Source organism: Eptesicus fuscus, chromosome 19 (genome assembly GCF_027574615.1).
Source record: "Eptesicus fuscus isolate TK198812 chromosome 19, DD_ASM_mEF_20220401, whole genome shotgun sequence".
In the NCBI taxonomy this organism is placed as follows: Eukaryota; Metazoa; Chordata; class Mammalia; order Chiroptera; family Vespertilionidae; genus Eptesicus; species Eptesicus fuscus.
Window position 1 is genome coordinate 18,999,299 of NC_072491.1, and position 26,654 is coordinate 19,025,952.

The 26,654-nt window shown below is 40.4% G+C and overlaps 2 protein-coding genes across 6 annotated transcripts in view; one reads left to right on the top strand and one right to left on the bottom strand.

Annotated features, from left to right (window-relative positions):
• NUDCD1 (NudC domain containing 1) overlaps positions 1-16,777 on the bottom strand; it is a 61,463-nt gene extending 44,686 nt beyond the window's left edge. For 2 of the 3 annotated variants that reach the window (XM_054708368.1, XM_008143391.3), the window contains exons 1-2: positions 16,317-16,518; positions 3,074-3,228 (exon numbers count right to left, since the gene is read on the bottom strand). In XM_054708368.1, the coding sequence (XP_054564343.1) occupies positions 3,074-3,228; positions 16,317-16,434 (273 nt within the window). In that variant the 5' untranslated portion in view covers positions 16,435-16,518. Of the gene's footprint in view, positions 1-3,073; positions 3,229-16,316; positions 16,519-16,716 lie in introns of those variants that run through there. The other variant, XM_054708367.1, reaches the window with a different exon arrangement.
• Positions 16,760-26,231, top strand: ENY2 (ENY2 transcription and export complex 2 subunit). Of its 3 annotated transcripts, XR_008554546.1 has the most exons (6): positions 16,820-16,897; positions 18,339-18,415; positions 21,973-22,043; positions 23,368-23,442; positions 23,991-24,126; positions 25,968-26,030. XR_008554546.1 is itself a non-coding variant. In XM_028148073.2 (5 exons), the coding sequence occupies exons 2-5, from the start codon at positions 18,348-18,350 to the stop codon at positions 26,042-26,044; spliced, it is 291 nt and encodes a 96-aa protein (XP_028003874.1). In that variant the 5' UTR covers positions 16,760-16,825; positions 18,339-18,347; the 3' UTR covers positions 26,045-26,231. The 3 variants fall into 3 exon arrangements, 2 of the variants coding, with proteins under 2 accessions (XP_028003874.1, XP_008141612.1); XM_028148073.2 differs by lacking the exon at positions 23,991-24,126 and having other exon boundaries at positions 16,760-16,825; positions 25,968-26,231; XM_008143390.3 differs by lacking the exon at positions 23,991-24,126 and having other exon boundaries at positions 25,968-26,231.
• The last annotated feature ends 423 nt before the right edge of the window (positions 26,232-26,654 follow it).

Consider the following 26,654-nt stretch of genomic DNA (forward strand, 5'->3'; position numbering starts at 1 on the left):
AGAGTATAAAAAGAGCTGCTACCGATGCTAACCGTGTCGAGTCACACTCGACATCCGAGTGCAAAAGGTTAAATACCCTCAGATCATTCATAACTTCTGTTAAATTCTTTTTACCAGACTGTAATACAAATGCGCTGGGCAATAAAAGCTGTTTTGTTTTGGTTTGAAGAACACAACATAAATAAAGAAGTAGAGGCCTGGTAGACAAATTCTGCGCAGGTGGGGTCCCTCCCAGCCTATCAGGCGGTCTCTCCCAGTCCCAATCGGGCCGGCCTGGGGGAGCGCACTGACCACCAGGGGGCAGCTCCTGCATTAAGCGTCTGCCCCCTTGTGGTCAGTGCGCATCATAGCTACTGGTCGGCCATCCAGTTATAAAGTTTACTTAGGCTTTTATATATATAGAAAGAACTAGAGAGATAGGAGAGGCAGTGTGTGGTAGGTAGATGTGGAGCTTCTGAAGATATGAAGAGGGGAGGAGTGGAGAGAGAAATTACAAAAATAAACTTTGCTATTTTAAAAAAAAGAATATATACCACTGTGTGTATACTTGATGAAAAAAAACAGACACATAAAAAACAAACCATTTCTAGAAAATAGATAAGAAACTAATTTTTAAAAAGTTGCAAAGGAAATATGGGTATTGAAAACAAGAGAGATAAAAGATGAGGCCAGAAAGACTTTACTATTTTTTTAAATATATTTTATTGATTTTTTACAGAGAGGAAGAGAGAGGGATAGAGTTAGAAACATCGATGAGAGAGAAACATCGATCAGCTGCCTCTTGCACACCCCCTACTGGGGATGTGCCTGCAACCAAGGTACATGCCCTTGACTAGAATCGAACCTGGGACCCTTGAGTCGCAGGCCGACGCTCTATCCACTGAGCCAAACCGGTTTCGGCAAGACTTTACTATTTTTAAATTTTTTTAAAAATCACATGAAAACATTGCCTATTCTAAAATTACATATTAAAAAGTGTAGATTTTCACATCAATAAAGAGAAACCCACCAAGCTGAAAAAAATTTTGTCATAAAATTTTGGATTTTGTCAAAAAGTGTGGATTTTGTCATAAAGGAAATATTAAAGGAATTTATGTGAGAAGTGATAAGATCAGACAAGCAATTTAGATTATGCTGTAGACACAATGTAGAGGATGGCTAGAAGCAGCAGAAAGTAGTTAGGAAACTATTAACTGACCATTGACTATTTATGCCAAACACACTAACAATGTACTGTGGAGTTTACAACAAATAACAAAACAAAATATATAACAAAAATAGCTCAAAGGTGGTAAAAGAAATATTATTGTTAGATTTATATGTGTTTTTTTTTAAGTAGGATATTAATTAGAGGCAGACTATGATAAATTAAATGTGAATACTATAATCTCTACAATAACCAACGGAATACTAAGGGATCCCTTATCCTTCGCAACAGTTTGAATAGACCTGGAGATTATTATGGTAAGTGAAAGAAGCCAGTCAGAGAAAGACATATGATCTCACTTGTAGGTGGAATCTAATGAACAAAATAAACTGATGAACTAAATAGGTCCAGGAGCATAGATGCATGGAACAGACTGACAGATCTCAGAGGGGAGAGGGGTGGGAAGGGGATGGTAAGAAATTAACCAAAACACTTATGTGCATATATGCATTACCCAAGGATACAGACAATAGTGTGTAAAGGCCTGGGGTGGGGTGGAGTGGAGTGGAGCAAAAGGGGAGAAAATGGGGGACATCTGTAATACTGTCAACAAATAAAATGAAATAAATAATAGTAATACAAACAGGTTTATATAAAAAGCCAAAAGAGAAAACTAAATGGAATTTTTTTTAAAAAGACAGATTAATCCATACAAAGGTGGAAACAGAGACACAAAAGAACAAAGAATAGATTAAATAAACTGAAAAGATGGTAATATAAACTCAACCATATCAGTAATTACATTAAATAGAAATGTACTAAGCCTTCCAATTAAAGGACAGAGATTCATACTGAATAATAATAATAATAATAAAAACCCTACTAAATGTTCTTTACAAGACATACACTTTAAAAATAAGAACACTGACAAACTGAAATTCAAAGGATAAAAAAGACCCTATCTAATGAAAGAGTAATATACAAATTGACCGTCACTCCAACACACAAGAGGGCCACCCCCATGTGGTCAAAGATGGCTGCCACAAGATGGCTGGCAGGGGAGGACAGTTGTGGGTGATCAGGCCAGCAGGGGAAGGCAGTTGGGAGGGACCAGGCCTGCAGGGGAGGGCAATTGGGAGGGACCAGGCCTGTAAGGGAGGGCAGTTGAGGGCAATCAGGGCTGCAGGGGAGGGAGTTAGGGGTGACCAGGCCAGCAGGGGAGGGTAGTTAAGGGGCAATTGGGCCGGCAGGGTAGCAGTTAGGTGTCGATCAGGCTGGCAGGGGAGTGATTAGGGGCGATTGGGTTGGCAGGCAGAAGCAGTTAGGGGCAATCAGGCAGGTAGGCAGGCAGGCAGGCAGGCAGGCAGGCGAGCGGTTGAGAGCCAGCAGTCCTGGATTGTGAGAAGAGTCCCAGATTGGAGAGGGTGCAGGCTGGCCTGAGGAACACCCCCCCTCCCCCCGTGCATGAATTTCGTGCACCGGGCCTCTAGTAAATATTTATTAAGAAAGCTAGCATGGCTATATTATTTCATAATCCTAAAAAGACCAATCCATAGCAAGCAAGACAATCCTAAATGTTTGGACCTAATTAACACTGTTAAAAATAGTGTTAGCTAAAAGGAAAAATAGATCCCCTATCATAGTTGGGGATAACACACCTCACATGAAGAAAAGAGAAATGAACAGTTACATCAACATTGATAAACTCATTAGAGTAGTTGCCACTGGTAGGAGTGGAGGGGAATAAATATGTGTAGGAATAGGACCAAAGGGAAAAAAAAACAAAAAACAAAAATGAAGCCTTACAGACTGATAGGATTCTTTATATTAAAGGTATGTGTACATCAATTCCTTGGATATAGGATTCAAAGTGAAAATTAAGGATCAAATTTATTAGAAAATCCTACTTATATATTTTTTCCTTACCAGCATCACTGTTAAATTCATAATTCTTCCAAGGTTATCAATGTAGTAGACACTGTCTTGATACCATGAATCACAGTGAAGGTAATTATACATTCCAAAAGCATGCATGTGTTCCAGTGTGTATTGATCATCTCGAAGTTTTACTTCTGCCACAGCTGAAATATAAACAAAATAAACATACACATAAAAAGTTTTGCCTCAGATTGTTCCTTTCTGTACAAAGCCTACATGGCAGGAGGCCTTCAGCACAATTCACTATGCTATTCATCCAAAAACAATTCTGGGCACCAACCAAAAACTGTAGGCAGAGGATAGTGTGTAGAACTGACATGGTCCCTGCCCTTACAGAACTTAGAACATGGTGGCCACCTCTTCCTTGTTATTATGAATAAAAAACAGAAAGATTCTAAAATTGAAGGATTTCCTATCTCCTGGGCAAATATTAAGTCTACTTCATGAAGTGTTTTTATACTTTAAAAAATGCTTTTACCTGTATTATCTCTCATTGATTTTTACCACACATTAAGAAAGCACATTTTTATTCTTTCACTAGAGGGCCGGTGCACGAATTCGTGCACCAATAGGATCCCTCGGCCTAGCCTGGGGGATTGGGCCGAAACCAGCTCTCCAACATCCCCCAAGGGATCCCGGATTGCAAGAGGGTGCAGGCCAGGCTGAGCGACCCCACCAGTGCACAATCGGGGCCGGGAAGGGATGCGGGCGGTTGGCCAGCTGGGTAGGGCAGGAAGGCTCCAGGGCATGTCTGGCCAGTCTTGCTCAGTCCCGATCAGCCAGACCCCAGCAGCAAGCTAACCTACCAGTTGGAGCATCTGCCCCCTGGTGGTCAGTGCACATCATAGCGAGCAGTTGAGCAACCTTAGCACATCATTAGCATATTATGCTTTGATTGGTTGAGTGGATGACTGGACAATCAGACACTTAGCATATTAGGCTTTTATTATATAGGACTACACGATTAAGGAAATAAATGTGAGCACAAATAGTGATTTCTGCAATGTTATACCACATTTTTCCCAAAAATGGAGAACAAAACACTATTATACCTGGAACAAAAATAAAATTTCCTATTAAAAAAATAGAACTTTTTCCACTAGAGCATTAGTTGCTTCCATACTTTTATTTTACTTTTCTCCAGCTTTACTGATATAATTGGCATAAAACATTCTATAAGTTCAAAGTGTACAACATCATGATTTAATACATGTATATATTTCAAAATGATTACTATAATAGTCTACTTCTTACATAGTTACAATTTTTTCTTTTAAAGAGAACTTTTAAGATCTACTCTCTTAGTTGCTTCCATAATTTTAAATTTGCCAAATGTGATTTCTGCCGCTCACTCCGTTTTTCCATTCACAGGAACCCTTACCGTTCAGGGCTGCCCATGTAATAGAACTATTTTCTGCTTTAACAGGAAACAAGTGGACCAAGCTGAGGCAATACCTTACCTTAATACAAAACTCATCTCACTACGTGCTAACTGGAAGTTTTATTCCAGAATGCTCACCTGTTCCTAATTCTATTACCTACTTTGAGTCCTGGCTTACTTATATCCATTCATTCATTTATTCAACAACTATTTCAATAGGCACCAATGATAAAATGATGAGTAAAGAGCACAGAATCTATCTTCTTAACACTTATGATCGAGTGGGAAATGGACATTACTCAAATAAATGCATAAGTAAATATATGATTAAATGTTTTTAAGAAAAATTACTGGGGCCTGGCTGGCGTGGCTCAGTGTTTGAGCATCGACCTATGAACCAGGAGGTCATGGTTCAACTCCCGGTCAGGGCACATGCTTGATTGTGGGCTCAGTCCCTAGTAGGGGATATGCAGGAGGCAGCCAATCAATGATTCTCTCTCATCATTTATGTTTCTATCTCTCTCCCTCTCCCTTCCTCTCTGAAATAAAAAAATATATTTTTGAAAAAGAAAAATTACTGGGTACCATGAGAACAAGTAACAATGGGAGCTAATCTACTTGGGGAGGTTAACAGTAGCTTTCAAAAATTTGAGCCAAGCTACAAAGGATAAGATAGAGTTAATTTAAGAAGTATACCTACCTGCCTACACACATACACGCACCTACTTAACACAGGCAGAAGGAAAAGCAGGCAAAAGAGGAAAAACTTGTGTTCAAAGACCCAAAAGACAGCCAAACTGGCTGAAACAACAGCAACAGAATTGTACAAGGAAAGGCTCACAGATGAATGAAGTGAGAGAACCTGGCAGGAATTGAATCATGAAAGACCTTTTCTTTACTTATATTTGTTGATAAACTCACTGTATTATGAATTTTTTAAGCAGGAGAATAAAATCCAGATTCAAATGTGTAAAAGGGTCACTTATAACTACAATATGGAAAACATACCAGAGTAAAGCAGGGCTAAATCCAGGAAGATCCACTAGAAAACCACTGCAGTCATCGGGTAAAGGACGACTGAAGTTTAGAAGCATTTCAGAAGTAACATCTTTGTAGCTTTATGATGGCTTTGATAGAGACAGAGGACATTGTTTCTATATAACTCCAGGAAGTGTTTCTTTTATAAGGAACAGTTAGAAATACATATTCCACTGATTAGGAGGGGGACAAACATCAATTCTTGGTTTTCTAGCACCACTGTGTGGATGAAACTCGATACTGCAGAAAATATGCATGGTACCATAATGGCCCAAACAGTAATACTAGACAATGTGACGACAAATACATTGTTTTTCATAATTGTCCTGCTGGTGCATAGAAAAAGGCTGCCTCTGGCCCCACATGAGAAAGAAGAATATCATAACCATCCTGGGTATAAAGGGGAGGCAGAGCAATTGAAAGGAGAAAAGCAGTGCTGAGAATGCCCTTTGACAAAGCCTCCGAAGAGCAGGAGTGGGGGGCAGGGAGTCTCAGATGTTGGTTGGGATCTTTGAAATAGCTGAAAAAGAGGAACATCTTTCATGAGGGTTAAGAAGCAAGTATAGCCAGTTTTATTATTTAACATGATAATAAGTACATTGGAAATGAAAGAGCTTTGCTGAAAAATCCTTCTCTCTTAGTAAAAAGAACTTAGGGCCTAACACAAAGGGGATCTCTCCTAATCTTTACCAAAATTCCTTACAAAACATACACGCAACCTCAAAAATCTATAGTTTTTCACTCACAAATCGTTTATTGAATGACTGCTATGGGCCAGATATTGTGCACTGGGCAAACACTGATAAATAAAACACTGATAAATAAATAAATAAAATTTATTTAGAGAATAAAAACACTGATAAATAAATGAACCCTGTTAATGGTGCTAACAACAGTTACAATTACTGCTTGTCTATAATATACTATTATATTGAACCACATGAAACTGCCAATATTCAACTCTTTTGACACCAGCTAAATATGATTCAATCTAATACTTATACACCAGTAAGCATAGTATTTTTTTTTTTAATGGAAGGCAGAGGCAAAGAATATTAAAACACTAACAAAGGTCACTTCTTAGACCACTTATCTTCTAATTGTAACCAATGAGTTAAGTCTTCTTTTCACCTAGTGACTTAATTTGTTATTTGTGTATAAAGATGCAAAAAAGTAGAGCCCAAGTTTGTATTACAAGATCTAAAGAGAGATTTATGGAATAAGGCAGGGCTAGAACTAGGAGCATTGCTCTCACTAAACTATCCTATGTAATAAAAGCCTAATATGCTAAGTGTCCAGTTGACCAGTTGGCCATTCAACCAAAGCGTAATATACTAATGATATGCTAAGGCAGCTCAACCTCTCACTATGACATGCACTGACCACTAGGGGGCAGACGCTCTGATGGGTAGGTTAGCTTGCTGCTGGGGTCCAGCCAATTGGGACTGAGCGAGATGGGCCGGACACATCCTGGAGCTCTCCCGCAGTCCCTCCCAGGCTTGCCAACCTCCCGCGTCCCTCCCTGGCCCCAATCATGCACCAGTGGGGCCCCTCGGCCTGGCCTGCTCTCTCTCACAATCCGGGACCCCTTGGGGGATGTCGGAGAGCCGGTTTTGGCCCGAACCCGCAGGCCAGGCTGAGGGACCCCACTGGTGCACGAATTTGTGCAATGGGCCTCTAGTCTTATATAATGTTTCTGCACATTAACATATTCACCTGCCTTTTTTCTCCATATTTTCCTCTAATAAAGTAGATATGAAACATATATACAATGGTTACATGGCTCTTCTCTTCCTTTACTCCAACTATAGTGATAATCTACACCAGCTTTTATCTTCCCTGCCCTGAAGAAACAGCCCAGAGAGACTACAATAAAAACATTAGAAACAGCCCTGGCAGGGTAGCTCAGTTGGTTGGAGTGGCATCACAATGCACTGGGGTTGAGGGTTTGATCCCTGGTCAGGGAACATATGGGAATGAACCAGTGAATGCACAAATAAGTGGAACAACAAACTGATGTCTGTCTGCCTGTCTCTCTCTCCTTTCCGAGGGGTGGGGAGGGGGAAACAGCATGTGCTCTAGGTATAGCTTTCCCACTGACAAGTAGCCTGGTTAAGTTACCTAACCTTTCTATCCTGTCTCACCTGTTAATGGTACTCATCCTATAATATTCTTGACAAATGTAACCTTAAAACATGTAAAGTGTTTGCTACATGGCACATAAGAAGAAATGTTGATTTCCCTGTTTCTCTTATCCCTTCCAAAGCAAATTTTCACAAAGGTGCTTGGAATTCCATTCTCTCCTCTCTATCCTAAGTCCTTCCTCTGGCAGTTATCTCCTCTCTACTGGTCCCTTCTCCACTTTAATATGTTGAAAACTTCCCACTTCTCATAACAAACAAATGAAAAAAGGTTTCCTCCTTTTTGCCCTGTTCCCAAAGCAGGGCTCTTTCCTACCCTGTACTTCTCAAACTTCTCCCATTTTCTCATCCTATCTAATAAAAAGAGTAATTTGCAAATTGACTGTACCTCCACTACACCCACAAGCCACGCCCACCAGCCAATCAGGAGTGAGTATGCAAATTAACCCAACCAAGATGGCTGTGGCCACAGAGCTGCAGCAAGCAGGAAGCTTGGGTTTCCCCAGCAATGGAGGAAGCCAAGCTTCCCTGTCGCCCTGGCTGGCCCAGGCCTACACTCGAGGCTACAAAGTTTCAATTATAGAAGACAAATAAATCCCAACAAAAATGGCGGCAGCCATGGAGCTAGAGAGAGAAGGAGGCTTGAGTTGCCCCCAACGATGGAGGAAGCCAAGTTCCCACAGCCCTGGCCTGCCTTGCCCTCTGCTACAAAGTTTCAATTATAGAAGATAAATAAATCCCAACAAAAATGGCTGCAGCACGGAGTGGGCAGGAGGCTTGGCTCCGCTCAAGGCTACAAAGTTTCAATTATAGAAGATAAATAAACCCCAGATACTAGGGCCTCCACTTGGGTCTCTGTGGGGCGTGGCCGGCCTGCAAACCACCACAGGCCCCTTGCCCAGGCCGCCCCACGCCCCAAGGGAATCCCCACGTGATCCAGGACACCCTTCAGGGCAAACCAGCCAGCCCCCACACATGCACCAGGCCTCTATCCTATCTAATAAAGGAGTAATATGCAAATTGACCATCACTCCCACACCCATGTGGTCAAAGATGGCTGCCCCCATGTGGACACAAGATGGCCAGCAGGGGAGGGCAGTTGGGAGGGACCAGGCCTGCAAGGAAGGGCAGTTGGGGGCGATCAAGCCTGCAGGGGAGGGCAGTTAGGGGTAACCAGGCCAGCAGAGGAGGGAAGTTGGGGGCGACTGGGCCTGCAGGGAAGGGCAGTTGGGGGGGGGGGGGGGGGAGACCCAGGCCTGCAGGGAAGAACAGTTGGGGGGGACCAGGCCTGCAGGGGAGGGCAGTTAGGGGCAATAAGGCTGGTAGGGGAGCAGTTAGGCATCAATCAGGCTGTCAGGGAGTGGTTAGGGGGTGATCCGGCTGGCAGGCAGAAGCAGTTAGGGGCAATCAGGAAGGCAAGCAGGCAAGCGGTTGCAAGCCAGCAGTCCTGGATTATGAGAGGAATGTCCGACTGCCCGTTTAGGCCCGACCCTACCTGGATCGGGCCTAAACGGGCAGTTGGACATCCCTTGAGGGGTCCCAGATTGGAGAGGGTGCAGGCTGGGCTGAGGGACACAAACTCCCGTGCACCGGGCCTCTAGTTATCTATATTAACCTATTTCAATTTTGTTGAACGCTACTATTCTACAGAAATCTTTTTTCACTTAAAAATAAATATTGAACACTTTTTTCTTGAAGCCAAGATGGAATAATAGTGACCAGTTCTATCTTGCCATCAGAAAGAGATGATAAGATAAAATTAAATAAATGAGATAAAATTATATGAAACAATAGTTTTCAAGAAACAAGACATCAGGCAACAAAGGACAGTGACCCCTAAGAAATGAGAAACAAAGGAGGTGAGCCCTAGCACTGCCCCTGCTTACTACCACCTTGAATGAGTTTCCGGATCTTGGCCCAAAGAGGAAAAGGTGAGGTAGAACCTGAGAGACTCCCCTTGTTGTGGAAACTGAGTGAAAGTCTAGGGAGTTGACCAAGGCAACTAGAGTTCATTGGACCGTCCAGAGTACTAGAGAAGAGAGCAACACAGAGAGAGGAAAATCTGAGGGTGTCTCTCAAATAATGGCACATGACTAAGAAAACCACCTCAGGCCAGGAAAAGAACCATCTGAAAGGAGGAGAGAGAACCATTTTAGGCACTCAACACAAGGCTGAGAGCTGTAACTGCTCCCCCAACTCAGAATTCATAGGATAATGGAGTACACAGAAAAGACTTCTCTCAAATAATTAGCCCTAGGCATTGCTCCAGACCAGGCTAACAATTCATAAAAGCAACACCCAATAAGATGACTTTTTAACCCAGGAAAATCTTCTCAAAAGTCGGGGTTCGTCTTATACGCCAGGTGTCATCTTATAGGGCGGGTATATCCCAAACTCTATATTTTAACTGGAAAAGTTGGGGGTCGTCTTATACGCCCAGTTGTCTTATACGCTGGAAAATACGGTAATCTGTTTCCAAGTAACTCAACTGCATCCCAGAACAAAGTTCAAGAAGATTTATACAAATACAAATATATTCTGCAGTCAACAAGTTAAAATTCACAATTTCTGGCAACCAGTCAAATATTATCAGACATGCAAAGAGGAAAGAAAACAAAACTCATAAAAAGAATAAACAATCGACAGAAGTTCAAGACATATCTGACACAAAAGTTATAATTAGCAGAAGAGAACATTAAAACAGTTATTAAAGCATGTCCCATATGATCAAAATGATACAGACATGAAAGATGTAAAATTTATTTAAATCAAACTTCTAGAGATGAAAACTTCAATTTCTAAAATGAAAATACACTTAGATATTAATGACAGATTAGAGACTGGAAAAAAAGATTAGTGAAATTAAAGGCATGAATATAGAAATGATCAAAAATTAAAACAGAGAACAAAAGGAATGGGGAAAAAATGAAAAGGGCATTGATGCACTGGGGTCAACTTCCAGCAATCTAAAGATGGGCAACTGGATTTCTCAAAGGAAAGGAGAGGAGGGGGAGGGGGAGGAATGGAAGAAATAATGGCTGTAAACTTACCACACCTGATGAAAACTATAAATCCACAGATTTGGGAAGACCAACAAAATCCAAGCATGAGACTCATGAGGAAAGCCATCCCAAACTGCTCAAAACCAATAAAAGAAAAAATCACAAAAGCAGCCAGAGAAAATGATGTCACACATAAAAAGACAAAGATGGATAACAGATTTTTCATCAGAAACAATATAAGCAAAAAGACAATGGGGAAACATCTTTAAAGTACTGGAAGAAAAAAATTGTCAACCTAGAATTCTACATGTGGCAAAAATGTCTTCTTAAAACCAGAGCAAAATAAAAATGTTTTCAGACATACAAAAACTGAAAGATGCATCACAAAGACCCATAGGCAGAAGGAAAATTATAGATTAAAAAAATATGGGTCTATATAAAGGAATGAAGAGCACTAAAAATGGCAACTATAAGAGAAATATATAAGCTTTTCTTATCATTTACATTTCTTTGAGATAATTAACTCTTTAAACAAAAATAATAACAATGTATTGTGAATTTACAATTATATGTAAAAGTAAAATGCATGACAACAATAGCATGAAGGCCAGCAGGAGAGAAATGGAAATATACTACAGTATTGTAAGATTCTTACACTACATGTGAAGTAGTGTAATATAATTTGAATGTATCATGTAATAAGTTAAAGCTGTATACTTAAAGTCCAAGACAACTATTAAAATAACAAAACAAAAGCAATAGCTGAAAGCCAACAAAGGTGATGAAATTGATTCATAAAAAAAACATTCAGCCCTAACTGGTTTGGATCAGTGGATAGAGCATTGGCCTGTGGACTGAGAGGTCCCAGGTTCAATTCCGGTCAAGGGCATGTACCTTGGTTGCGAGCACATCCCCAATAGGAGGTGTACAGGAGGCAGCTGATCGATGTTTCTCTCTCATCGATGTTTCTAACTCTCTATCCTTCTCCCTTTTCTCTGTAAAAAAATCAATAAATTAAATTAAAAAAAAAAAAAACATTCAATCCAGCCCAGCCAGAGTGGCTCAGTTGGTTGCGTGTCCTTGTGGTCCTATGCACCGAAAGGTTACTGGTTCGATTCTGGTCAGGGGCCATACCTGGGTTTCAGGTTCCATCCCTGGTCTGGGCACCTACAGAGGGCAACTGATCAATGTTTCTCTGCCCCCTCCCTCCCTTTTTCTAAGCATATCCTCAGGTGAGGATAAAAAAAACAACATTCAATCCAAAAGAAAGCACACAGTGAAAAAAGTCCATTTTCCCAAAAACAAACAGAATCCCAATAGCAAGATAAAAAACCCAAACCCAACAAAAGCAATAATCACATTAAATGAAAACAACTGAATTAAAATATGAGCTTTGTCAGCCTGAATGAAAAAGCAAGCCCCAACTATTTCTGCCAATAAGAAATGTATGCTAAATACTAAGATGCCAAAGAGGCTGAAAGTAAAAGTACTCACACACACACACTATGGTAACATTAATAAAAAGAAAGCTGGCATGACTATTGTATTATCAGACAGATTTCAGAGCAAGGACTATCACCAAGGTTAAAGAAGGTTATTTCATAATGATAAAGGAGTCAGTTTATCAAAAGGACACAATAATCAATGTTTATACAACAAAAAAGAGCTTAAAAATATATGAAGCAAAAACTGACAGAACTACAAGGAAAATTAGAAAAATCCACAATTATAGTCAGACTAACAATAGCCCTCTCTCAATACTAGTAATTATGCTGACTAAAAGACAACAGACAAAAAGGAACACACACTGTATAATTCCATGAATATAAAACTCTAGAAAATGCAAAAAAAAAAACCAACACAAAAACCCTAACATAGTGACAGAAAGACATCAGCAGTTGCCTAGGAATTGAAGGGGGTATGAGAAGGAATAGAGGTCTGATTACAGAAGGGTACATGGAACTCTGGGGAATGACAGCTAAATTTTATATCTTGATTGTGGTGATGAATTCATGAGTGTATACCTACGTCAAATTTTGCCAAACTATACACTTAAAATATGTGGAGCCTTTTGCCAATCGTATCTCAATAAAGCTGTTTAATGTGTTATATGAAATAATCCATTATTCACCATGCATGCTCCAGCCTTAGAAATAAAGCACTGAAGAAGATGGACACAGGATTCATCAATACAGAACTAATAGTCTTCCCATAGAAAAGACATCAAATACTACTGAGGCAGTCTATGAAGTAGCACGTATTATTGTGACAGTACAGATTCTGAAATCTACAGATTCAGACTCAAGAAAGGAATCTCTAAGTAAGTAACACATAAATCAAGGCGAAAATATGCAATATGAGTTAGCTAGGTGAAATATGGGGGGGGGGGGGGTGGATATACAAAGACATTTACAAGATAACTATCCAGAAATGAAATTGCTGGATCAAAGGGCAATTACAATTTATAAAAAAAAGGTTTTCTTGCTTAGTTCTTTGAAATAGAAAAAGACAAAGTGACATATACTGTTTACACAGCAGCGGGAATTTTAGAACCACTTAATGACACTAGTTAAGAGAATAAACCTCCAAGGTCTTTGAGACCAGGGACCACATCTTCATCCTCACATCCTAAATGCAGAGCTTCCCCCACCCGAGGTGCCCACTAACAGTGTGCTGAATTAATGTAAATTCCTTGGGTTAGTGTAAAAGAAGTCAAGCTGTCAGGAGGAGCTCCTGAATCATACCTCGCTCTCTCTAGAAATAATTTTTAAAGGAATTAACCTCTTTTTCATCCTCCTCCTCTAGTAAATAACATAAGTCCCTCCACGTGAACTTTGTAAAAGTGTTAAGCTGATCTCCCTGTTTCCATTCCTCTCATTTTCCAAATTCAACCTCCACAGAGCCGGAAACCCAGGCATGTGTCCTAACCAGAAATCAAACCTTAACTTCCAGGTTCATGGGCCCACATTCAATCACTGAGTCACAACTGCTGGGCTACATGACAGTTTTTAAGAAACATCTCCACTTGGCAAATTAAGAAGTTGAGCTTTTTATGACAGGTGAGCTTTATTTTTTATTGAAAGGCCCCATGAAGAAATCTGGGAAACAATGACAAGAGAAAGTCCAAAAGACAAACAGTGCCCTCACCTATCTAAGTCCTGTCTCCCTTTCCCAGGAGACTTTTTTCCTCCTCTCCTTCATTCACTCAACTTATTGAGCATCTGCTATGCTAAGAGCAATGGCAGAGTAGTGAGTAACGGAGAAACACCGTCTTCATGGAGCTCACAGTCTAGTGGAACGAACATATCAAATAATACAGATTTAAAACTATGATTGTACTGCCTTAGGGAGAATGGAATGACGGAGCCCAAAAATGAAGACAGGAAGGATAGTCAAGGAAGCTACTATATAGTTCAGATAAGAGATAACTATGATTTAGACAAGGATAGAGGCATGAAGAAGCCAAAATCTTCCACTGGATTTGCTGACAGATTGAACAGAGGGGTTTAATGAAGGAATAACTCCATGACATCAACGTAAGCAACTACATAGACCTGCACTAATGGTCCCTACATTTTATGCCTCCCTGGGTCTATGCCATTTGGTATGAGGTTGCTACAATTATTCTAGACGTGACTATATGATTTGCTTACCTTAGGCCAATGGTGTGCCGAGTAGGCACAGCCAGGTTTGGTGAGCCTGAGAGGGAGCAGTGAAGGATTGAGAAACGACAGACAAGAGAAAAAAGCTGGGTCTGGGTGGGATGCGCTATCCTTTCCGATGGAGAGACAGGGCCACAGCCTGAAAGCCCTGTCTTTTATAGCCAGATTCCAGGAGGCAAGGTAAGGGCGTGGTTACAACGTTCTGGTGAGTTTCGAATCTACTCAATTACATGCACCTGGTCAAGCTTTGTTTACTTGCTGCACCTCCTGTAGCCTGTATCACTCAGCCACGTGGGACCACAGGTTCAGACCATAAGGTCAAGCTTACAACCATAGCCTTTGGCTATAATTGTGCTGGGAGGGCTTTGCCCTCCAAGCTAGGACTTGCACGTGGCAACGAGAGGACCGTGCCCTCTCATTAGTCCCAGGCTTGAACCTGTCCAAACGCTGTAGCCGCTCTCCACATAATGGGACAACAGCAAACTTATTCCAAGCAGTAGCCTGAAAAAGTGTTTGTGCACTGCTACTTGTCTCTTGGAATAAGCCTGGACTAGCCGGCTAAAGAATGAGAGATCGAGTGGAGTAGAGTTAAGTGGGGACCATCTGAAATAACCTTAAGCCAGTCTGTAGCCAAAGAACCCCTAAACACAGGAAGTCCAGCCAAGAAGAGCAGAGACACCTAGCAGACCCATAATTGAACAAAAATGCACGGATGAGCCCAAGACCTACCTAGAACCACCTACCTGATCTGTAGACTTAGGAACAATAACAGAGGGACAGATAGAAACATCAATGATGAGATTCACTGATTGGCTGCCTCCTGCACCCCCCACACAGGGGATCGAGCCCATAACCCAGGTATGTGCCCTCGACCGGAATTGAACCTGGGACCCTTCAGTCCACAGGCCGACGCGCTATCCACTGAACCAAACAGGCTAGGGCTGGGATGACTTTTTAAATGCATAAACTAACTACACATGGTGGTACCATTTACTGATAGGGAGTGGGAGAGGGAATGGAAAAGAAAAACCACGCTCATTGTATCTTACCCTGGTCAACTCTTACCTAGCCTCCAAAGTTCAACTTAGATATCGATTCCTCCAGGAAGCTTTCCCAGATCTCCCAGGCTGGTTTAGAAAGTTTAAGTACTACCATTATGTTTTGTACATATCCCAATCACTGCCTTACCACGTTGTTTTATAATTATCTGTTTACTACTCATCTTGATGTTCGCATGTAACATAAAACAGGGTACCAATAGATGTTTCTGAATTGTATAAATGAATTAAACACATTACTTATTTGACATTATAAAACCTATTAATCAACTGTAGATCAGTATTTCTCAAAGTGTGATCTACAGACAACATGCACCAGAATCAGCAAGGGGTGTGTATTAAAAATGCAAACCTCTGGGCTCTCTATCCTCAATGAAAATGCCATTCCTCACCTTGTTTAAAAAAAAGGTAAAGTGCTGACTATCTGACCTGCTACAGATAAACAAAACAAGTCGTAAGACGTGTGGGTACGAAAATCAACTCTTCCTCACAATTTTCTAGAGCTGTTCTCTACAGTACAGTCCTTCTTAGGCTAATATCACCCAGGTAACTGAACATGCTCCGAACGACAATGGAGTTTCTCTTTTAAGAAATGGGTCGGACTCAGCCAGAAGCAGCAGGAGCTGGGGTCTTCCGAAGAGGTTTCTCCGCAGCAAGGGCCAGGCCAGGACGGACAGGCGGTCTCAGCCCGAGCAGCACCTGCGTGCCGGGCCCCGGAGCCCGGCGCCGGCCCGTGGTCCCGCTACAGAAAAGCGGCGAGAAGGTGGCTCCCACGAAGGTCCGGGATGGACGTCCTTCTCCAGAAACCGCCACCCTGGGTCCACCCCAGCCCGACGGGCCGTGAGGAAGGCCCCCGGTTAGAAAAAGAAGAAACTGCGGGAAGGGTCTGGCCCTTAGGCACCCGAAAGGGAATAGGAAAAGCGTGCAAGGGGACGCCGCCGCTTCCCACCTGCTTCTAGTTCCAGCTCGTAACAGGGCAGCGGCTCGAGGGAGAGTTTGTAACCCTCGAACCGGGGATCCAACAGGGGTCTCTTCACCCGCAGCGAGCAATTAGCGGCCACCTCCATAGCCTCCCGGGATCCTAGCGGGAGAATTAATAAAGCTCTTGTTGAAAGGTCCGCGCTTCCCTCGCTGCACCGAGGCTGGGAGGCTGCGTGGGTCCCCTCCCAGGAAACACCGCGGTGCAGAATGCCTCCTGGGAAATGTAGTGCCCGTGAGCGAGTTGACGGTTGCATGCCGGGATGCGTAGTTTCCAGAGGACGCACCGCCCAGCGCGGCCGTAGGAGCTGGACTCTCTTACCCAGAGGGCTGAGCGGCCGGGAGGCGGCCCGCGCTGGTTAAATTCTCACCTGATAGGCAGGGTGGCGAGGCCCCGCCCCGGAAATGCGTGTTCTAGCTTTCTGTGTGCTTAGGCGCCCGAGCTACTGAGGGTCTAAGTCCGGGCAGCCGAAGAGTGTGGTAGGTAACGGTCGTCAGCGCAAGGGTCATTTCGTCGCTGGGAAGGGACGGCCCTCGCCCGCGGTGATGGTGGTGAGCTATGCCCGTGGTCCTCAGGGCCGGGACCCGGGCCCGGCCCAGGCTCCTTTCGATGTGCTGTCTTTTCGTTAGCTTCCCCCGACCCGCGCTCGCGGGCCTGCAGGGCTCTCCGACTGGGCGTGCTAGCGGAGTTGGCCTGGAGCCAGTCCTCGCTTTGTTTTCTGGCTCCTCCCCTCCCGCCTCTCCGCTGTCTCCGCCCCGTTCTGTTTTCCCCCCAGAATGACTGGGCGGGGAGGGATCCCCTAGCGCCCTGGTTTTACCCGTGAGGAAACTGAGGTCTTTGAATCAAGAATTGACTTGTCCAAGGTCACTATCCGTATTTTTAGGGGCCCAGGCGAGATTTCAGTTCACTATTCCTGGGGATGGTACTGAACTGGACCTTAGAATTGTTTTCGAAAATGTTCACCTCCAGTTCCCAAAGCAAACCTGTGCTGGTCCTTTCTCAGCCCCCGCTTTCTCCTTGGCACTTGAAAAAGAAAAAGAAAGAAAGGAATTTCAACTCTGAGAAGTCACTGCCAGCCTGAGTTTTCCTGTCGGGCGCAGGCATGGCAGGCAGCAAAAGTCGCCTGAAGTGACTGACAGGTTCAGGGACGGACGTGAGGCCAGCTGGCTCCAAGTTTCCCCAGCCTAACCGCCCTCTTCTTTCTACACCATTTTGGTTTAGGCTATTTTTTGTTGTTTTGTTTGTTTGTTTTTTTACTGAAAATGGAGAATGTTCCAAGTTAGGAATTAGTTTGGGGTTTGTTTCCCCCCTTCTCCCCCCAGCAGGCTTTGATCAAGAGCAGAAGCACGAATAGACTTACAGCCAGGTTAGCCGTCGTGATTCTGGGTACGTCCTCGTGGGAAGCGGAGCACTTAACATCTTAACCTGGAAATTTCATTTTTCACCAGCAGTGCTTAATCTTGTACGGATGGATGGATACTTAGCCGATATTCGTATGGCTTCCCCAAAATTTCGAACAGAAATGACTAGCAGTCGGTAGGGATGAGCTTGTTCCAGTGTTTGGGGGCGGGGTCGAAGCCACCTGAGTTCAAAACCTACTTGCATGACTTTCTGTCTCAGTGCCTCAGTTTCCTCATCTGTAAAACGTAGATTATGTGAATGATACGTACATAAGACAATAGGTTCTGGGAGTTGAATGAGTTAAAAAACAACAACAACAATGTGTTAGCCCAGGACCAGGCACATAAGTGTTTAATGTTACAATAATTGCTACTTACAGACTCCTTTTAGTAAAGGGTATATGGGGGAAGGAAGCTATTGAGTTTATCAGTATGACTTCTGGGATGCAGTAATGACATTGTTAACACATTGTTGGTATTTATCGCCCCTTCAGTTGATAGAATGTTAAAGGTGTGGAGGTGCTTGCCTAGAGGACTTAGAAGGAAATGCTTTATTAGTGTTCTGTATCTGAAAATACATGTTGATGTTCAGGTTAGCAAGATGAACAAAGATGCGCAGATGAGAGCAGCGATTAACCAAAAGTTGATAGAAACCGGAGAAAGAGAACGGTAAGTAATAGACTGTGTGAATATATTACATTTAACATCTTTAAATTGCAGTTACATTATATACAAGAACCGAAATAATGAAGGAACAAAACTGATGTCAGTGGAAAGGATTACAGAAAAATAGATTGTCAAGAGCTTCCGTTCCTAACATCTGTAAACGATAGTTAGGCCTATTCAGTATTGCAAGACTTAGAGGGAAGTAAGTGATGTAGAAAGATAAACAAGAAATGACTCTCAGAGATTGTATAATAGCAATAAAATTCCTAAATAACTACAGTTGGAGACATAATGTTCCCACTTTTGAACAGGGAGACAGCATTAGTTACCCTGTTCCATTAGAACCAGTATTAGTTACCAAGCTCTTTTTTAATACTCATCCAAGGATATGTTCATTAATTTTAGAGAGAGAGGAAGGAAAAGGGGGAAAGAAATATTGATCTGTCTCCTCTCACCGAGACCGGGATTGAACCTGAGACCTTTGATGTGTGGGACAATGCTTCAGCCAACTGAGCCACAACAGCCAGGGCATTACCAAGTTCTCTTCACCTCAGAGTAGCACGTACTATTCCTACGATCTGAAACATTCCTCTTTTTTTCTCCTAATCTTTAGCTACTTCTAGCTCATCTTTCAAGTCTTAATTTAAATATTTCTTTTGAGTATCTCTTAACTCCCAAATATCTTGGTCTATCAGAACATTTAACATTGTATTGTGACCACCTACTTAGCTAGTTTGTATCCTTCAATATAATCTAAATTACTTGACAGCAGAAATAAATACCAGTGCAGAATTAAAGCTAGGAGGAGATAAAGGGTAAAAGCTGTGTGGACAGGAGGAGTAGATTTTGTATAAGTCAGATTTTTTTAGTTGAAAATGATAGAAACTGGCTTAACCAAAGGCAATACATAAGCTCTTCTAACTGAAAAGTCTAGAGCTTAAAATTGCTTCAGGCACCGCTGGGTTCAGACACTCAAAAATTATTGTCAACAATATATCTTGCTTTGCCTCTCGGCTCTGCTTTCCTCTGTGTTGGCTTTCTTCTCAGGCAGGCTCTCCCTACAGAGATTAGTAGTTCAAAATGTATATCCCTCTGGCACAGACTACCTTCCTCCGAATCGTTTCATAAAGACCTGCCTTGATTACCATCTTACTTAGATTGTAATAGGCCAGTCATGACCACCCTTGCCTAGGTCACATGTCCATCACTAGAACCCTACCCAGATTTCTTCCACTGAGAGTGGTAGAGGTTTTTTTGTTTTGTTTTGTTTTTTTTTTCTGTCAAAAAAAAGGACAGGAAAATGGGTGGTGGGTTTGCAAAAACATCTGTTGTTGATTTTATCCTTGGCTGTTGGGAGGCTTTAAAAGGTTTTTTTAAGGGAATGACTAGATCACATTTGCACTTGAGGAATGTTATTCTGGCAGTGTGGAGCATAGAATGGAAGCGTTAGAGACAATGCAGAAGATTATATTGGGTTAAAAATGAAAAACAGTAAAATGGAAAGGAAAACTAGGTTGTGGTTTTTTGTTTTTTTAAGTAAAATCAGAAATGAGGAAGAAGGTGGAAACTAGAAAGGTGCCTTGGGAAACTGAGAGGATAGTATTGCCAGTAATGAGTGTAGGGGACTATGTATTTGTTTATTTCATGCAGCTTAGTTACTGAGTTTCTACCACATGCCACGTCCTGTTAAGGTGCTGAAGTGATAGTAGTGAACAAAGTGAAGTCTGGCCTTTCATGGAACTTGTATTCTAATGGGGGAAAACAGACAAGAAATGTCTAATATGTCAGGTAATGATGAGTTCTAGAGGGAAACCAAAGCAGAGAATAATGGGGTATGTTATTTTGTAAAGAAAAAACAGGGCTTCACTGATAAGAGATCAGAAGGATATGAGGGAGATGGATGGACTCCAAGGTCCCAAGATAGGAACTTTTTGGCATTTTGAGGAGCACACGGAAGCTAATGAGACTGAATACATTAGAAGAGGGAAAGAATAAAGTCAGGGCACAGCTGGGGAGGGGGCAGATCATGGAGGGTCATTTAGGCTGTGGTAAAACTTGAAGTTTATTCAGGGTAAATTAGGAAGCCACTGGAGAGTTTTGAGCAGTGGGAAGAGAATGGAAGTGTGCAAGGAGAAAAAGCAGGGGAACAAATTAGGAGGCTTTGGGAACAATCCAGTCGAGACAAGGTGGTAGCTTGCACAAGGGCAGAGATGATAAAAAACATGGGTACAGGTACATATTTTAAAACTGGAACCAGTAGGATTTTCTCATGGGTTGGATGTGTAGTGCGAACAAAGTTGCGGTGAAGGACGCTGCCAAGGTTTCTAGCCTGAGGAACTGGAAGAATGGAGTTGCCATCGTGACAAGGAGAACAGGTTGAGGGTGGAGAGAAGCATGAGTTGGGCTTGAGCCCTGTACAGATTGAATGACCTGATTAAATATTGAGATGAAAATGTCCCATGGTGGAGATATAGGAATATTGAAAGAAGAGGTTTGGTTTGGAATATGACATGTTTTAAGCTGCGAAATAAGATGATTTAGTTTGAAGACTGGGGATTTTTTAGAGTGGGTATGGAAAAGGAACAGAAAGTACTGATAAGAAACTATTTTATTACATCCATGATGCCATTAGTTGCAATATACACCTTTTTTTTAAACCAGTAAGAAACAAGAAAACCCTGCTAATTAAATTATGATAGGGCCCTGGCCAGGTAGCTTGGTTGGTTGGAGCATCTTCCTGTAAGCCAAGGTTTAGGGTTTGATCCCAGGTCAGAGCATATACAAGATTCAATCAATGAATGCATCAAATCAATGAAACAACAAATCTCTCTTCCTCTCTCCCTCTCCCTTTTCCCTTCCTTCCCCTCCTCCCCCCTCCCTCCATTCTTCCCTCCTAACCTCCTCCTTTCCTTCCCTTCCCTCTCGTCCTACCTTCCTCCCTCCCTACCTCGCTCTCTAAAAATCAATAAATAAAAAAATTTAAATGATGATAGGCATGCCATTTACTGAATTGTTAAAATATGGGGCGGAGGCGGAGTGTTAGATTCATGAAATACATTGATGTATCATTTAGAAGGTTAATGGGAAAAGGGAGGGGGGAGTCTTTGAGAGTAGAGAGAGAAATAATGGGGAAGTAAGAGAATTGAAGGATAAGAATTTGTAGTCAAGGAAGGGATTTTGGAGTTTGAAGATTTCAGAGGTGCAGCTGCTCCAAGCTCAACTAATACCCTCCAAAAGGTGTATAGCCCCACAATATTCCTGTTGGTGGAGGGAGGTAGACGGCGGGGAGTAAGAAAGCCAGAGTAGAGTTTCTTGAGAAGTATTGTGCCCCATCCGCTTTATTTTACTTTGCTGTTGATGAAAAGGAGGCCATGTCCCCACAAGATCAAAGAACTATTTAAACTATTTCGTGATAGAACCATGATCAGGACATGGTTGAAGTTTTGTGACTGGAAAGCAGGAAATTTTTAATTGAAGGGTTGAACTTGTGATTGAAACATTCCTATCTGAGATATTGCACATTGTTGTAGTTTAATTTGAAAACACTTTTTTTCCTACAGCCTCAAAGAGTTGCTGAGAGCTAAATTAATTGAATGTGGCTGGAAGGATCAATTGAAGGCACACTGTAAAGGTAATCAGTTTCATTTAGAAGATAAGCTAATTCCATTGTTCTCTATGTTGGTTTGAGGTTCACTAGAAAAATTACAGTCAGTATTTTAAAGGTACATAAGTGGTCAGACATAATTTTAAACAAATGGAAAATTGACTCTTGTAGTGATGATTTCCTCCCCTCTGTGATAATATGTAGACCTAATTCCTAAATTTATAGAAATTTTTTGTGTATTTCTCTTAAACGATTTTTTATGGCTTTAAAATGTAGTATCTCACCTTTTTCAGTGTGCCTATTCAAAGTGAAACATTCCTTATTCCTAAAATGTTTTAATTTAACCAACTGAGTACTTTATGGTTGTTAGATACTTAGGAATTATCTCTCTTGTCTTTAACAGTGTTATTTTGAAAAATTCATGTTAAAAGCTCTTAGAGAATTATACTTATTTTTTTAAATATAGAATGGGGGCTTGTTAAATTGTTTAATGTTGATGATGATACCATTAGATAGATTACACATGTCACTGTGATGAGCCTCCTTTCTGGCTCAGCTTTTAGTATAATAGCATTTTGGTTATTTTTAATGATTTCCCGTTGTACTGTAATGGTTTCTACAAGTAATAATGATAATAGTGACTATAACATTAACTAATTATGACAAATTAGTAAAAGCATAGACTTTGAGGTCATACAGATCTTCACTGGTAAAAGACTAGAGCTGTATTTCAACTCATGTTTGGATGAGTTATTTAATCTGTATGCTTCAGTTGCCTCATCTGTGAAGTGGGAAAAATGCCCAGCCCATTTCATTATTGTGAATATTAAATGATGTAAAGCATCCAGCACACAGTATGGGTTCAGTAAACGTTAACTACTTTCCCTCTTGTTTCTTTTGGCCCAGTCTAGAGAAGAGAAAGGAGCAAAGGAGTTTTGTATTTTCATTTTGGGATATGAAATTTTAAATTGGACACAAATAATAGCTTTTTCCCTTTCCACGCACTTAAGAGCTAGTATGATAACAGTGAAATAAGATCTGTGCAGCTATAAATTTCTAGCTTTTTATAACTGTTAGATTTGACCTTACAGTTCAAATTCATTCTGTGCTATATTTGTTAAGTTAAAGTTATTTAGCTGAGAGATGAACAGGCTTTTATGATATTATCTGGTGAATACTTAATGTGTTTAAAGTTGAATTAAATATTCATTAAAAAAGAAGTGTCCTCTTTTTTTTTTTTTTTAAGACCAATCTGTACTCTAAAAACATGATCTTAACCCTTCCTCTATGAAAATCTTTCTTACAGATAATGATTTTAAATGATATGATTTGTTTTTTGCTTTTGCATAAGAGGTAATTAAAGAAAAAGGACTAGAACACGTTACTGTTGATGACTTGGTGGCTGAAATCACACCAAAAGGCAGAGGTAAGGAATACAAATTGTGTGAAAGGAAACGTGTGCTAAAGACATGATTTTTTCTGTCATGCTGGTTCAGCTTTTCTTTCTTCCTACAAGGAAAAACAACTTTTCCAGAATTATTTGGGAGCTGGTGTTCCCTCATTGGGAACAATTATAATAGTCTCCCTGCCTCCCTAGCATGATTTTGAGTAACAGATGAGATAAGAGGTGTAAAATGTTTTTGCACTCTGAAACAGTATACAAAGAAATTGACATGATTGGTAAGAAAGATATTTTTTAAAATACGGGATCTTGTAGCGGTAAATATACCTGAAGCTAAGGTTTATAAACTATTAAATATGGCATGACTTCACTTAATATTTAATAATTCGAAGTTTTACTCCTGTCCGTGAGTCATTGCTCTATCGCTTTGCTTATTAAAAATAAACAAAGCTCTGTCTTCTTGAATGTCTAATTAAGAATGTAGTAGCGCCATAACTTCATGTTCAGGGTAATCCATAATTAAGATTCACACTGCAACCACCTAATTTCTCCCTTTACTGCCTTGTTTACAGCAGGCAAAGGAAAGAAAGAAGTATGTTAACATTGACGTTATGTAATAAATATTGTCAGGAAACTACATTATATGGTTATCTCAGATGGACCTACATTTTTCCCCCATTTGCTTTGAGAAAGTTTAAGTGAAACCAGGTAAACTAGATGATCTATTGTTTTCTCACACAAAAATAGTAAAAATAATGTAAATAAGTAAATATGTTTGAAAATTATTCATAGAAACTGCTAGTTCCCTGAATTGCTTACCTGCTAGGAAGGAGCTAGGAATCCTTTGGTCCTTTCCATCATATCTTTTGGCCTAGTTACAGCTACAAAAACCTGACCTTTTCTCTACACATATCTCAGAGAAAGAAAAATAAAACCAACAGTATTTATTGTTCCCCCCGTGAATTTATATTTTAAAATGATTTTCCCTAAACTTGTTTTCTATTTTCCTTCAGTAATTTATGCCTAATTTGTTAACATTACTTAGGAACCGGTTATACAGGCTAGAAATTGTCCTTTGCTCCTCCTTCAACACTGGTATCTTGGACATATCAGTTCTTTGTAGCTCCCCTGCTAGAGAATGAGTAAAGAAAGAAAAGAGAAGTGAAAATAAATCTGTTCTCTTAGTCTTCTTTATTGTGAAGAGTAGAAGCATTTTACTTTTTTAAATATACAGTAAAATTGACCTTTTTAGTGTGCAGTTCTGTGAATTTTATACACATGTATGAATTCATATAACCACCACTCCCTTCAAGCAATCCCTTTGTATTCATTCACACCCTATCCCTACCCCAAGGCAAAGGATCTGTTCTCCATCACCTAAAAGTATATTTAATAAACATATTGATCACATTTCCAGTGGACTTGAGTTAACCATGTGGTCTCTATTTCTAGACAGGCTGAAACGAAACAGTTTATAGAGGAGTATCTGTCTCATCTGATTTGTGTACTTATTTCTGAAATTCTTATAGAAATATTTAACTATATCTGAAGCCTTCCATTTCCTCTGAATACAAGCATATAGCATTAGAAGTGTTAGTTAATTCTCTATTGTCCTTATTTATTAGGCAATTAGAAAAGGAACAGTAATGTAGATTTGTTTATTGATATTTAATATTAAAATTTCCAAAGGTAGGGCTTTGTTTTCTTTTCATTTTTTGTTTAATACTCCAAATAGATAGTACAGTCACATGGTTTAAATTCAAAAAGTAAAAATATAGGAAATGTAACCACTGTTGTGGTTTTTGCATCTTTGCTGAGTCAGAGAGTATATGCATTTATTTCTATAAAATATTGTCGAATTACCTTCCCAAAAATGTTGGAACAGTTTATACTCCCACCAGCTAATATGAGAGTGCTAGTTTTTCCCTCAGTCTTGCCAACACAGTATATTATTAACCATTGGATTTTAGCCAATCTGATTGGTAAAACATGTTATCTGAATGTGGTTTTAATTTTCATTTCTCTTGTAAGGTTTATCCCCTCTTATGTTCAAGAACTGTGTGTTTCTCTTTTTCATCTCCTGTGCTCATTTTTCTAACAGCCTGCTGATCTTTTCTTACCAAATTGAAGAAATTTTAGAGTAGAGAGATTAGCCCATTTCTGTAAATGTGTTTTCCCAGTTTTTGTCTTTTGCCTTTGTTTACAGTGATTTTGATCAAGCTTATTAAGTTGCTTTTGCATTTGAATTACATTTATCAATCTGTTATAGCCTCTGTGTTTTAAAAAGGCTGTTTTTCACTTCGTTTAAAGAATTTTCCCATGTTTCTTCTCAATGTTCCATGTGTTTCGTTATTATTTCACTCAAATAATAATTGAAAATATACTTTATTTTTTCAGATGTTTATCTAATTTGTTATTAAAGCTCATGAGGGTATTTATAAAATGAATTATAAATAAATTTTGGATCGGTCATCCTGAATAAAACATCAAATCTAAAATTGGCATATATTCATTGGAATCTTCTTACTCATATTTTTTTTATATTTCAGCCCTGGTACCTGACAGTGTAAAGAAGGAGCTTCTACAAAGAATAAGAACATTCCTTGCTCAGCATGCCAGCCTTTAAGATTGAATTAGATTGTGTTGTTTTGTGGTCTTATTTCTGAAAGTAAAACTTGCCATAAATTAGGAATCGCTTTCCCAAAATAAAATCCTTTTTTGTATGATGGTATACAGTTTTCGGTAATGATGTATACATTGTATTGATTTTTTTCCCCTAAATGTGTTATTTTAATAAATATCTCATGAATGAGTTTGAAGTTTCCTTGGATCTTGGAATAAATGGGACTTTTCAACAATGCACCAGATTTGTTGAGAGAAAAAGTCATCGAATAATACAGTTTGTTAAGTATGTACATGTTTCTGTGCTAACAACTGAGGAGAAGTAAGCTGCCTCTTCTGATTGTCGAGATATGGTATGTTTCTCTTGAATCCCTATACTATTTTATAATACATGTCCCATCTTGTACTATAGTTGTCTTATTTGTTATAAACTCTGAGAGTTAGGACTGGGTCTTACTCATCTTTATGTGCCTTCCTTATTCCTCAAAGAATTTACCATCCTATTGGAAGAGAGAACATTTGCAAACTGGCTTCATCCCAAGCTCCTCTCACATATCTACTCATCTGAACTTTGAAAACAGAAACTCTAAATTACATCCCCACATACTAAGGTC